The sequence below is a fragment of the Hipposideros armiger genome, unplaced genomic scaffold (assembly GCF_001890085.2).
Source record: "Hipposideros armiger isolate ML-2016 unplaced genomic scaffold, ASM189008v1 scaffold_270, whole genome shotgun sequence".
Lineage (NCBI taxonomy): Eukaryota > Metazoa > Chordata > Mammalia > Chiroptera > Hipposideridae > Hipposideros > Hipposideros armiger.
The window spans coordinates 281,055-295,248 of record NW_017731620.1 but is presented as its reverse complement, the minus strand read 5'-3'; the positions used below and the strand labels follow the sequence as shown (position 1 = coordinate 295,248).

The following is a 14,194-nucleotide window of genomic DNA, read 5'->3' as shown; positions in this document are numbered from 1 at the left end:
AAAGAAGAGGCCATATTGAGACTGGTAGGATGGGTGGAGATATGAAATGGGCTGACCCTAAACTTACAGGTAGTGGTTGAGTATCAAGATAGACACCTCAGCAACAGAGGTCCTCCCGAAGAAAGAGGATCCCAGCCCCACACCAGGATCCCCAGCCCAAGGGTCCTGTGTTGGGAGAAGAGTCTGCATAACATCTGGCTGTGAAACTCAGTGGTGATTCCATCCTGCTAGAGGAGATGGAAAGTGGCTGGAAACTCAGATACCCTCTTAAAGGGCCCACACACAGACTTACTCACTTGCAAGCACTCACCCTGGGCTCAGGCAGAGGGGTAGCAACTTGAGAGGTGGCAGAGATGTCTCTGCACAGACAAGGAAAGACAATTGTGTGGCTTCATGGCAAGGGCTAGAGGGACAGCTGCCATTATTCCTGTGTGGAGCTGGCCTCACATATAGCCTACAGGTGGGCACCAACTTTGCTGTGTTGAGCCTTCCCCCACGGCCAAATCTGAGACCTCATTGGCCCGGTGAGCTCAGTGTGCACCGCACCCTGATGACTCCTTGGGATCCCATCTGCCTGGTACAGCATAGCCAGGTTCACTCTCAGCTCCTGGGTGGCCAGCCTTGCCTCAAAAGCTGCAAGACGCTTTTACAGCAGTGGACAGCCCACAGTGGCCTGGAAAATATTCAGTGGTGGGCAGTCAGACCCAGCTTGCTCTGCATCCTTTCTTGGGTGGCTCTTGGGGACCTGCGGGCCCAAGAGCTTCCCAGACAAGAAAAAGCAAAAGGAATTAAGTACCAACAAGCCATTATTACAAGGGATGTTAAAAGGAGTTCTTTAAGAATAAGGACGAAAACAAACAAACAAAGATAAAAATTGTGAATAATAAAATGACAATAGCTATATACCTATCAATAGCCACTTCTAATGATGCATTAAATGCTCCAATCAGAAGACAGGGTAGCTGAATGGATAAGAAAACAAGAGCCATACATATGCTGCCTACAAAAGACCCACCTCAGATTGAAAGACACACAGACTGAAAGTAAAGGGATGGAAAAAGATATTTCATGCAAATGGAAATGAAATAAAGCTGGGGTAGCGATACTTATATCAGACAAAAAAGACTTTAAAATAAAGACTATAATAAGAGACACAGAAGGACATTCCATAATGATAAAGGGATCAATCCAACAAGAGGGCATAACTCTAGTAAACATCTATGCATTAAACATAAGAGAACTAAAATATATAAAACAAATATTGACTGACATAAAGGGAGAGCTCGACAGTAAGACAATAATAGGGGACTTTAACACCCCATTGGCATCAGTGAATACATCATTCCGGCAAAAAATCAACAAGGAAACAGTGGCCTTAAATGATACACTGGACCAGGTAGATTTAATTGATATTTTTAGAGTATTTCACCCCAAAGTAGCAGAATGTACATTCTTTTCAATGCATATGGAACATTTTCCAAGATACACCACGTATTAGGCTACAAAACAAGTCTCAATAAATTCAAGACAATTGAAATCATATAAAGCACCCCCTTTGATTGTAACAGTATGAAACTAGAAATCAGTTACCAAAACAAAAATCCTAAAACAATACACAAACACATGTGGCTAAATAACATGCTACTAAACAATGAATGGGTTAACAATGAGATCAAGGAAGAAATCAAAAGCTACCTCAGACAAATGAAAATGCAAAAACAATGACCCAAAATCAGTGGGACACAATGAAAGCAGTCCTCAGAGGGTAATTCATACCAATACAGACCTACCTCAAGAAACGTTGTTACCAGAGGGTAAGGGAGAAGGGGGGTGGTAGATGAGGGTAAATGTGGTGATGGAAGAACTGACTGGGTGGTGAACACAAAATGTGATGTACAGATGATGTATTACAGAATTGCACACTTGAAACCTATGTAACTTTACCAACCATTTTCACCCCAATAAACTTCAATTAAAAAAAAGAAAGAAACAAGAAAAATCTAAAGTAAGCAATCTAACTTTACACTTAAGGGAACTGGAAAAAGAACAGCAAACAAAGCCCAAAGTGAGTAGAAGGAAGGAGATAATAAAGACTAGAGTGGAAATAAAATAGAGGTTAAAAAAACAATACAAAAGATCAAGGAAACCAAGAGCTGGTCCTTTGAAAAGATAAAATTGATAAACCTTTAACCAGACTTATCAAGAAAAAGAGAGGACCCAAATAAATAAAATCAGAATGAAAGAGGAGACGTGACAATGGACACCACCGAAATACAAACCACTTTAAGAAAATACTATGAGTAATTTTATGCCAACAAATTGGACAATCTGGAAGAAATGGATAAATTCCTAGAAACATAAATCTTCCAAGGCTGAACCAAGAAAAAACTCTGAACAGACCAATTACAACTAATGAAATCGAATCAATAATCAATAGGCTCCTGACAAACAAAATCATGGACCAGGTGGCTACACAGGTTAGTTTTGCCAAACATTCAAAGTATTAACACCTAGTCTTCTCAAACTACTCATATTCCAGAAACTTCAAGAAGAGATAAGACTCTCACGCTCATTTTATGAGGCCACCATTACCCTGAATCTAAAACCCGACAAAGACATTACAAAAAACAAACAAACAAAAAACTATAGGCAACATCCCTGATGAACATAAATGCAAAAATCTTCAACAAAATATTAGCAAATCGAATTCAGCAATACATTAAAAAGATTATACATTATGCTTAAGTAGGATTTATTCCTAGTATGCAAGGTTGGTTCAATATCTGCAAATCAATTCACATGCTACATCACGTAAACAAAATGGAGGATAAAAATTATATGATCATATCAATAGATGCAAAAAAAGCGTTTGACAAAATCCAGCATCCATTTATGATAAAAACTCTTAGCAAAGTGGGAATAGAGGGAACCTATCTCAACATAATAAAGGCCATATATGACAAACTCACAGCTAACATCTTACTAAATGGAGAAACGCTAAAAGCATTTCGCTTTAAGATCAGGAACAAGACAAGGATGTCCACCTTTACCATAGTACATTATTCAACATAGTACTGGAATAGCCACAGCAATCAGATACAAAAAATAATTAAAAGACATCCAAGTGGGAAAGAAAGAAGTAAAACTGTCATTATTTGCGGATACATGATACATATAGAGAACCCCAAAGATTCCACCAAAATACTATTAGAACTGATAAATGAATTCAGTAAGGTAGCTGGATATAAAGTTAATATTCGGAAATTGGTTACATATTTAAACACCAATAACAAGCTATCAGAGAAATTCAGAAAAAAATCCTATTTACAATCGCATTAAAAAAACACCTTGTAATAATTTTAACTAAGGAAGTAAAAGACCTATTCTTGCAAAACTATAAGACACTGCAGAAAGAAACTGAAGAAGATACAAATAAATAGAAGCTGATATCATGCTCATGAATAGGAAGAATTAATATAGTTAAAGTGTCCATGCTACCTAAAGCAATCTATAGATTCAATCCAATCCTGATGAAAATACCAATGGCATTTTTCACAGAACTAGAACAAATGATCCTAACATTTATATGAAACCATAAAAGACCCTGAAAAACCACAGCATTCTTGAGAAAGAAGAACAAAGTTGGAGGTACCTGATATCAAACTATACTATAAGGCCATAGAAATCAAAACAGCATGGTCCTGGCATTAAAACAGACACATAGATCAATGGAACAGAATAGAGAGCCCAGAAATAAACTCACATCTATATGGCCATTTAATCTATGACAAAGGAGGCTACAATATACATTGGTGTAAAGACAGCCTATTCAATAAACGGGGCTGGAAAAACTGGACAGATCCATGCAAAAACATGAAACTGTACCACCTTCTTATTCATTTGAGAATAAACTCAAAATGAATTAAAGACTTAAATGTAAGACCTGAAACCATGAAACTCCTTGAAGAAAACATAAGCTGTAAACTGTTATATATTACCCGTAGAATATTTTCACTGATATATCTCCTCAGACAAGGGAAACAAAAGAAAAATAATTACATGGAACTACATCAAACTAAAAAGTTTTTGCACAGCAAAGGAAACTATTAACAAGACAGAAAGATAACCTACTGAATGGGAGAAGATGTTCTCCAATGATTTACCTGATAAGGGGTTAGTATCCAAAATCTATTAAAAAACTCATACAACTCAACAACAGAAAAACGAACAATCCAATTAACAAATGGGCAGAGGACCTTAATAGACATTTCTCCAAAGAGGTCATACAGGTGACCAATAGACATATGAAAAGATACTCAACATCACTAATCATCAGAGAAATGCAAATTAAAACCACAATGAGATATCATCTCACGCCTGTCATCAATAAACCAACAAACAACAAGTGTTGATGAGTATGTGGAGAAAAGGAAACCCTGTGCACTGTTGGTGGGATTGTAAATTGGTACAAACATTATGGAAAACAGTATGAAACTTCCTCAAAAAATTAAAAATAGAACTAACTTATGACCCAGCAATTCCACTTCTGGGTATTTATCCAAAGAAATCCAGAACACTAATTTGAAAAGTGGTCTGACAAATAAGTTTGTGAACTCATCCTAGAAAAAGTGCTACATACCTCATTGCTGAATATCACTATGGTCGCCTTCGAAGTACTCCCCTTGGGAAGCTATGCACCCGATGCTAGTGCCTACTCCACCTTTCAAAGCAATCTTGGAACTCTTTTTCTGGAATGGCGGTCAGAGCTGTCATCGTATTACCCTTGATGTCCTGAATGTCATCAAAATGTCTTCTTTTCAATATTTCCTTTATCTTTGGGTAAAGAAGGAAGTCATTGGGGGCCAGATCAGGAGAGTAGGAAGATGCTCAATATAGTTATTTGTTTACTGGCTAAAAACTCCGTCACAGACAGTGCCGTGCATTGTTGTAATGCAAAAGCCATGAATTGTTGGCGAAAAGTTCAGGTCATCTAACTTTTTCACGCAGCCTTTTCAGCACTTCCAAATAGTGAACTTGGTTAACTGTTTGTCCAGTTGGTACAAATTAATAATGATCCCTCTGATACCAAAAAAAGTTAACAACATCATTGCAACAAAGTTCACGAACTTAATTGTCAGACCTGGTATGCACCTCTACGTTCATTGCAGCACTATTTACAATAGCAAGGTATGGAAGCAAAGGAAATGCCCATCGATAGACTATTGCATAGAGAAATTTTGGTACATATGTATAATACAATGGAGTGTTACTCTGTCATAAAAAAAGAATGAAATCTTACCATTTGTAATAACCTTAATGGACCTTGATGGTATTATGCTAAGTGAAATAAGTCAGACTGAGAAAGACAAATATCATATGATCTCATTGATACATGGAATGTAAAGAACAAAATAAACAAAAAAGAAACAGACTCATAGATACAGAGAACAAACTGATGGTTGCTAGATGGGAGGGGAATTAGGCGGCCTCATGAGAAAGATGAAGTGATTAAGTAGTACAAATTGGTAGTTACAAAATAGTAAAGTAGAGTATGGGGAATCTAGTCAATGATATGGTAATAACTATATATAGTGTCAGATGGGTACTAGACAGGGATCACATCATAAATTACATAAATGTGTAACCACTATGCTATACTCCTGGAAATAATATAAAATAATTGAATGTCAACTATAATTGAAAAAAATAGTCATGGGGATGTAAAGTACAGCACAGGGAATATAGTCAATAATATTGTAATTATGTACAATGTCAGATATGTAATAGACTTATTGAGATTATCACCTTGTGAGGTAGATAATTGTCTAATCACTGTTGTTTTGTACACCTGAAACTAATGTAATATGGTATGTCAATGTTAATTGAAAATAAATTTTTTAAAATATCTCACTTTTACAGTTGTAATCAAAGCATATATTTAAATTAATATTTCTGTGCTGTTATTTATATATAAATCTTTACTATCTCCATTTAAAAATTGCATCATCTTTAAACTGACAATCATGATGTGACAATGTATATGAAAGTGCTTTTGTAAGTTATAAAAGTCATAAAGATTAAGTGGGAAATTGCTTTGGAGACTTTGCATTGGGAATGTACATATTGGAATGAATTTGCAGGCCAGAAAGTTCTAGATTATAAACTAGGGATACGTCTTTATTTACACTACCTGAAAATAAATACATCATTTCCAATGTAAATTTAGGTTCTGAATTTGCCACGGACTTTTCAAATGCCAGTACAACTGGACTTTTTGACCCATATGAGGTAAAGTTTTCTTTCCTCCATTTTGAATCATCAATTTTTGAGTAACTTAATTGAGATTCTGATGATATATTTCTATGCTCAGATGTGTTGGAGCACGCTCATTACCTCTCTGCTGTCAATACCACTCTCTCTTCTGCCTCCTGTGAGGGATACCAGGTAATAACAAACACTGGACATACAATAGAAACCAGCAAAATTGTCCCTGAATTCATTTTGCTTTGGTGGGGAGAAAGCATTTTATTACATGTTTGAGGTACCTTTATGAACATATGTTATGTAACTTTTTAGCCAATGCTAAAAACAATTTGCTGAATTTTAGAATTAATATTTCTAGAACTATAACTTACTTTTAAATCAATTTTATTTGAAGCTACAATTTCGGATCAGTGGATGAAGAGATATTTGGTACGCCTATACCAATAATGGCCTTGGTAAGTAGAAAATTGGAGGGTTTATCCTTGTGTAGTATAAAGTAAATGAGTATATATAGATATTTGAAGTTAGATATAAGAGACACAAAATGTCCTTGCAGAATAAAAGTAAAGTATCTTTCCTTCTTTTTAAGTTAAAGCACCCTGGATATAATTAGACACATTCTCTATATTCTGGAAAGGGGATATTCTGGGCCAGTCTTCCTTCATGGGAGCACTTTATAACCTTTTCTGACTTCTCTATGTATTGTTTTTCAGAAAACTTAAATTTTTTGAAAAATGTATTCTGAGTAATGTTTTTTATATTTGATGCTCTGAGATAAAAACAAAAAACAAAAACAAAACAGTAATAGAGCCAATGCTTAGTTTAAATTTGATAAAATGTAACTATAAACAATGATAGGGCAGATAAAGAAGTAAATTGTATTTATATTTTATAAATTCTTAGCCAGCATCTACCAGTACAGAAGCTCCTGGAAGAGTGAAAAATTAGCTGTTTTTTATTTATGAGGGTACTTTGATTACACTCTCTCTGTGGCTGGATGAGAGAGTCAAAACTTGGAGAATCCCAAAGATTTACCACCTGACTGAGAGGCTGTGTAGACCTTGCCTTTGACTTCCTGTAACAGTGTAATCAGGAGGTATAGACCAATATGTCCCTAGATGGACAGTCGATGCAGTAGGTGGAGGAACAAGGTGAGGAGAGGGAATTTAATTCCCAAATTAACAGATTCCTGGTCATTTAGAGAGTATCAGTCTTATTCAATCTAGGGGTAGGCTCAGGTTTAGATTAAGGTATGGCTGGAAGAATTATTGATTACTGAGGAAGGGTTCTTCAGATGAGTTTTGGTCCTTAAAATACTGATGAATGGGTATCTACACTTAACTATATTAACAACATGTTATTATTTTTATTTTAACAGAAATGTATAGTTGGGAGATGTATGGTTTTGCAGTATATCTATTTATAGTTAAGCATACAAATGTCACTCTTATTAAAAGAGAAATTTGTGAGGTCAGTTATTTTGACTACTGAATGAAACCACTTGTAAGATGTAAACAAAAAATCTTGGTTTATTTTCTGCATGATTTTTATTCTGACCTTTATTTCTAAGATTAACCCTATGATACTTAAAACTCATGAAGTAGGTTAGCCTTAGAGAGACTCTTATCCTATAGTTGTTGCTCCCTGTCCTCTCCCAAGATTTTTTTTAAGGAAAATGAAAAAAGAGAAGAAAACATTGAACCATGAGAATTAAGCGAGACAGTGGGATACAGTGAAATGGGCCACTGCTCAGGGCCCAAAGATCTTACCTGTGAACATGATTGGCAGGTCGCGGACCAGCAGTCAGCCATGTTTGGAGAGTGCTGCTTCCAGACAGGAGATGTGAAATTAACCATGGGAACTGGAACATTTTTGGATATTAATACTGGAAATAACCCTCAACAGAGTGTTGGAGGTAAATAGTTAGAATTTATCCTGTTTATTAATAAAATATCACCTTTTGCATGTTTAACTTTCATGATACTATTTTCCCATTTTACATATTTTTCATTATTCTTAGAGACAATTAATTCCCATTTCCCTTTTGTCTTTAAATTAAAAGCATAGAAAATGAGAGAGATATAATGGAAAAATTCAGAAGGATTAGGGTATTTTTGTTATCTTTTCAAAAATGTACCTATCATGAATTGACTTTAGGTAGTTTTTTATTTTTATGTATGTATGTATGTATGCATGTGTTTATTTATTTAAAATTGGTTTCGGGTGTACAACACAGTGCAATGGTTGTACTTTTAACCCCTCAAAGTGGACTTTAGGTAGTTTTAAACTAATTCTCTCAGGATCTTGCCTATTTCATTCCAAAATGTAGGTTTGAAAAGTATTATGGACTGAATTGCATCTCCCGGAATCTGTAGGTTGAAACTCTAACCCCCAATGTGACTTTATTTGGAGATAGGGCTTTTAAGGCAGTAATTAATATTAAATTAGGTCATAAGGATGGTTCCTGATCCAATGGGATTGGTGTCCTTATAAGAAGAAGAAGAGATACCGGAGTGAGCACATACAGGAGAAAGGCCATGTGAGGTCACACAGAAAATGTGGCCATCTGCATGTTAAGGAGAGGGGTCTCACCACAAACCAACACTGTTGATCTTGGACTTCCAGCCTCAATAACTATGAGAAAATTAAATTTCTGTTCTGTTGTTTAAGCCACTGTGGTATTTTGTTATGGCAGCCTTCTACTTAGTAATAAAAAGAGAGCCTATAATTGACAGAAAATTTAAAAAAAAATGTACCTATCATACATGTTGTGTGTGTTTAAGACATCTTGCTAGGCCTCTAAAATTTCTTTAATGTGTTAGAAATTATTCCTCTTTTTGTGAATTTTTTTGAGGTGATCTCAACTAGTGATCCATGCTTATTTAGGGTTTAATGACAACTGCTGAGAATTTGTTCTCCCTAGTGGGGGAAATCCTGGGACTTCCAAACCAAGAAATCCAGATGATGTAACTACGCCCAGGATGGCGGGGGGCTCTTAGTCTGGTCCCCTAACATGGTCTCTAAGAGGTGGACTTGAAAATCTTTTTCCTGCCCTCCATCCCCACTAAAGCTTTTCCCCTAACTGGGAAAATGGAAGCTAGAAAATGTTGATCATTACATTAGGTTATTTCTGTTTAGGAGCCTTGTTCAGAAATCACAGAGAAATGCAATATATAAGATAGTTCTCAAGCAAACCAATCTCATGATAACCTTTTATTTCTCAATTAAAATATCATTTTTGTGTTTTGAGAGACATAGATATACCTACAGCTAATAGAAGCTAATGTTTATGTTCATATTGTATTCCAGGCACTGTGCTAGGTTCTTTTTATGTATTAACTCAGTTTATTCTCACAAGAGCTCTCTGAGGTAGACCATTTTACAGTCGAGGATACTGAGGCTAAGAGATTAGAAACTTGTAAGACCACAGCTAGTAAATGAGAGAAGACTGGGATTTGACCCCAGGAATTCTGACTTCAGAGCCACTTTGTTAATTTTTTGTAGACACCTCTGCAGTGAATTATATTATATGACTTACATTGTTTTTTTTGGTTTTTTTTTTAAAGGCTTTTATCCATTAATTGGGTGGAAGATTGGGCAAGAGGTTGTATGCTTAGCTGAAGGCAATGCAGGAGACACGGGCACTGCCATAAAATGGGCTCAACAGTTAGGTAAGTCATCTTTTACCAGATTTCAAAGGCCAAGCTTAAAGAATTCAAGAATGCCACAGAGTTGCAGATCAGTAGAGAATGAATGGATTGTTCAAATGAAACATAAAATAAAATGACATGTGCTAGAAGAAAATGTAGGATGTTATTTTTATAATATTGGGATGGTAAAAGGCCAGGTGTTAAGGCCAGACACCATAAAGAATAATGGACTTAAGTATAGAAACTATTAGAATAGATAGGAAGAGTGATGCTATAAGCAAAGTTAAAAGACAAATTGGTGAGAACGATTTGTAGCATATGTCAGAAAAATTAATAAAGATAACAAAAAAATGGACAAAAGACAGAAGTATAGGTATTTCATAAGTCAAATGACTTGAAAAATGCTGTTCAAATTCAATAATTAAAGAAATACACATATAAAATTTATGTCACTTATCATTGTCAGAGCTTAACATATGTTCAACATTGGTGAGAATGTAGAGAAAAAAATATTATTGTTTTCCATGGGGATGAATGTTAATTAGTCTGGCCTTTCTGGAGGAAAACCAGGTAATATGTGTCATTTTATAGTGTGTGGACCCTTTGCCCACAGTTCTATTTTTTGTTTCCTAAGAAAGCAATCAGACAAGTGTGGAAAGATGTGTACACACTGGGGTGTTTAATACAGCAATTGGAAATAAGGCCCTATCTAATATTAAAGCATTAAATAAGTGAATGTCAGTGTGTCTCTAGAGTGGGACATTGTGCAACCACAAATAACACTGTAGTTGTATATCTTATTGACATGGAATATTGTCTACTATACATTAAAGAGGGGATGAAGCATTTGCCCGTGTAAATACTTTGCACTTTAAAAAAAATAGCTTTATTGAGATATAATTCACATACCATATGATTCACCTATTTAAAGTGTATAATCAACTTTTTAAAGTATTTTCACGGGGTTGTACAACCATCACCACAATCACACTTGAGAATATTTTTGTTCCCCCAAAAGAAACCGTCATACCTACTCACTATTGGCAGTGACTCCCTGTTTCACCCCCCAGCCCTAAGCTACCATTAATCTATTTTCTGTCTTTGTGGATTTGCCTGTTCTGGACATTTCATATGGTTGGAATCATATAATATGTGGTATTTTGTAACTGGCTTCTCTCTTTCAGCATAATCTTTTCAAGGTTCATTTATGTTGTAGCAGGTGACAGTACTTCATTTCTTTTTATGGCTGAGTAATATTCCATTGTATGGAAGGATCACAATCTATTTACCTAGTTATCAGTTGATGGACATTTGCGTTTCCTCCTTTTGGCTACTGTACATAATGACCAGCCTGCATATTATATAACCATGTTTTATGCATAAAATATGAAATGTTACATACCACAGTATTAACAGTAGTTATCTCTGACAAGTAAATTTTGGAGCAAGCTCTGACTTTCTACTTTGCTGATTTGAACTAAGCTAATATGTTTAAAGAAAAAGCTAATTCTATCAGCAGAAAACATTCACTCTAGGAGGAATATGTCAATTCCTTTCTTCCTTTCACTCTCTTTGTCTGTAAGCCTTCACCTGCATGATAAGCATAAGATTACTTATTAGCAAGAAAATGTTTATCTCAAAGCTTTTTATTACTTAAAATACTTCTCCTTTAATGGACTTCTTTTAATTTTTTGGACATGTATCTTTAGATAACTCCAGATGATCAGAAATAGAAACTATATGTTTATATATGAGTAGTTCTTCTCTCCTAGTTATACCTTTCATTACTTTTGCACCTTCCCAGAAGATTCAAAAAAAGAACAGAATAATTTCATATTCATCGTTAAGTAAAAATCACCCCCAAGTTGTATGTGCATATGTCCATGAGAATCATTTTCACTGTCCAGCTGGGTTGAGGCTCATCTGTTGTGATTTTTAAGTGATGAAAACTCTTTCCTGAGCGATGTAGCTAAAGGACCCTGACCTAAAAAAAGTGATGTGATTTCTGGGAGAGACACAAGCCCCTCCTGAAGGCTTTTCCCATCTCTGGCAGGAAAGCAGGACTGATGGTCCAACTGGAGGAAGAGAGAATTCAGAGTTGAATTATTTACTTTGAAATTTCAATGATCACCTTAGCTAAACATTACTGGTATGTATCTGCCTGAAATTCATACAAAAAGTTGACATTTATTTGAATATATCTCTTTCTATTCTGAGAATTCACTTTAATGGGTGCATCGAAAAAAAGAACTCCATTATTCAGGAGAAACAGCATATAGGAGCCTGAATAACCCTGTCATTTTCTTGAAGGTGTGTAATCCAAGCTTTTATATCTTTGTATGACATGCTAGACTTGTTCCATTCTGAATGGTGCTGCCTTCTGTGTCTTTAATGAGTTGCACAACTCAGGCTCAGGAGTAAAAGCTGTTTTAAACCAATTTCATCTTGATTTTTAGATTTATTTTCTTAATCTTTTCACACAGGCCAGTTCTCTCTCACTTCTTTTTTTTTTAGCCTCCTATGTTAACATTTGGGGCCACATTTGGGTCCCTACATAATCATCTCTTTTCTTTTTAATTTGGTCCATTTCTGCTTCCCTTTACTCTTTGTTCTATTTTGCTATCTCAGTCTTAAAACTATTTTTATGTCTTCCAGCTTGTATTCAGTTAACAAGTAATTGGGTGCTTAGTATGTGCCTGGAATGTACATGCGTGGAGAACACCAGGAATAATACAGATAGTTCCTGCCCTCATGGAGGTCATAGTCTAGCAGGAAAGACATATGTTAAATGAACAATTGAAAAAAAACCTACTGTTATATACAGGGAAGGACAAATCGTTGTGGGATCAGTGATCTCTTTAAAGGGAGAGAGCTTTGTCTAACTGGAGAATCCAAAGGTTTCTTTAAAAAAGCAATGTTTCAGCTGAGCCCTGAAGGAAGAATAAGAGTGATTGAGCAGGTTGGGAGAGGGAGCTGGTCAGGGAGCAGTCCACGCGGAGAGGACCAGGGAGGAAGGCCCCAGTGTGACCTGTGTAAGGCTCTGAAAGAATGTCCCATTTCTTCTCTATAAGAGAAGGAGTTCCCACCTCTGCCTTCCTCCAGTAACATGAATCAAGGGACATCTTTTCCCTAGTAGTGCCACTTTTAATTGCTACGTGTCACATCTGCCTACGCCAGGCAATCCCCATAAGACACATTTAAAATTACCCAGGACTCTTGTTTACTGGTTCCTTGTCTCTGGGTATCTTCCCAAGAGAGATACAGCCTCCCTCATTAGAGGAGATAAACATGTTCTCAAATATGAACTAATTCTAGGTGGTGGTGAATCGTTATGTTACTGCTAGTGAGTAGGGCTTAGTTCATGGCCCTGCCTCACCCCTCTTGCTTCCTGCTGGGATGACAAACAGCAAGATGAGTAAGGCTTACTGCTGCAGCTGGAGCAGAGCCCAAAGAGAGGCCATGGCAGCCTTGAGTTCTCAGGTGCACTGTGCAAGCCTGGGGTCTATAGATGGCGCCACCTAGTGTTAGCGATGAAAATACTGGAGTCCTTGAGGACCCTCTAGATGTGCTCTATGCATCAGATGTGCTCTATGCATTTAGCCTCCAGAGCTGAGAGAGAACCCCCTCAACATGTGGAGAGGAAGGAGCTGGCCTGGCCTATTTCTGGGAGAGCTGCTAACAGCGGACCTCACTACTGTTCCATCTAAACGCCACTTCTTCCAGGCTGATGGGCGATGTCTAATCTTTCTCATACTTTGAGAAACCCGAAAGCCAAGGGCGTTCACTGCCTTACCTCTCACTGCCTGCCAACCCCATAAACCTGACCTGAAGGAGAACACAGAGTATTTAGGAGCATACAGCACCCTGAAGGAGGGGACCAAGTTCAGTGAAACACAGCAGGTGGCTCCTACAGTTAGATGTAATAGAAGAAACAAAAGATTAAAATAACATCAACTAAACTGAAACATAAAGGAACAAAAGAAAAGACTGCAAAGAAATGTTTGGAAAACATGAGTTTCAAAGAACAAAAACCATGATATTATAAAATGTTAAAAAACTTAATAGGGCCAGCCGAGTGGCGCGATGGTTAAGAACTGGCTTGGGACGCCAAGGGCCCCGGTTCGGATCCCACATATGAGGGCCAGTGACACTGCCCTCCACAGCTAAGATACTGAACAGCAGCTCAACCTGGAGCTAGGCTGCTGTGAGTCGCCAGAGACGGCGTAGGCTGCAGCCCCTGTGGCAGTGGGTTGCCATGGGCTACCGTATGTAGCCAGCAG

At 36.8% G+C, this 14,194-nt stretch overlaps 1 protein-coding gene across 4 annotated transcripts in view; it reads left to right on the top strand.

Annotated features, from left to right (window-relative positions):
- The window catches only part of GK5 (glycerol kinase 5), a 76,328-nt gene that overhangs the window by 44,322 nt on the left and 17,812 nt on the right, over positions 1-14,194 (top strand). For all 4 annotated transcript variants that reach the window (XM_019656955.1, XM_019656954.1, XM_019656958.1 and 1 more), the window contains 5 exons: positions 6,227-6,288; positions 6,371-6,444; positions 6,659-6,719; positions 8,053-8,179; positions 9,831-9,935. In XM_019656955.1, the coding sequence (XP_019512500.1) occupies positions 6,227-6,288; positions 6,371-6,444; positions 6,659-6,719; positions 8,053-8,179; positions 9,831-9,935 (429 nt within the window). The remainder of the gene's footprint in view (positions 1-6,226; positions 6,289-6,370; positions 6,445-6,658; positions 6,720-8,052; positions 8,180-9,830; positions 9,936-14,194) is intronic.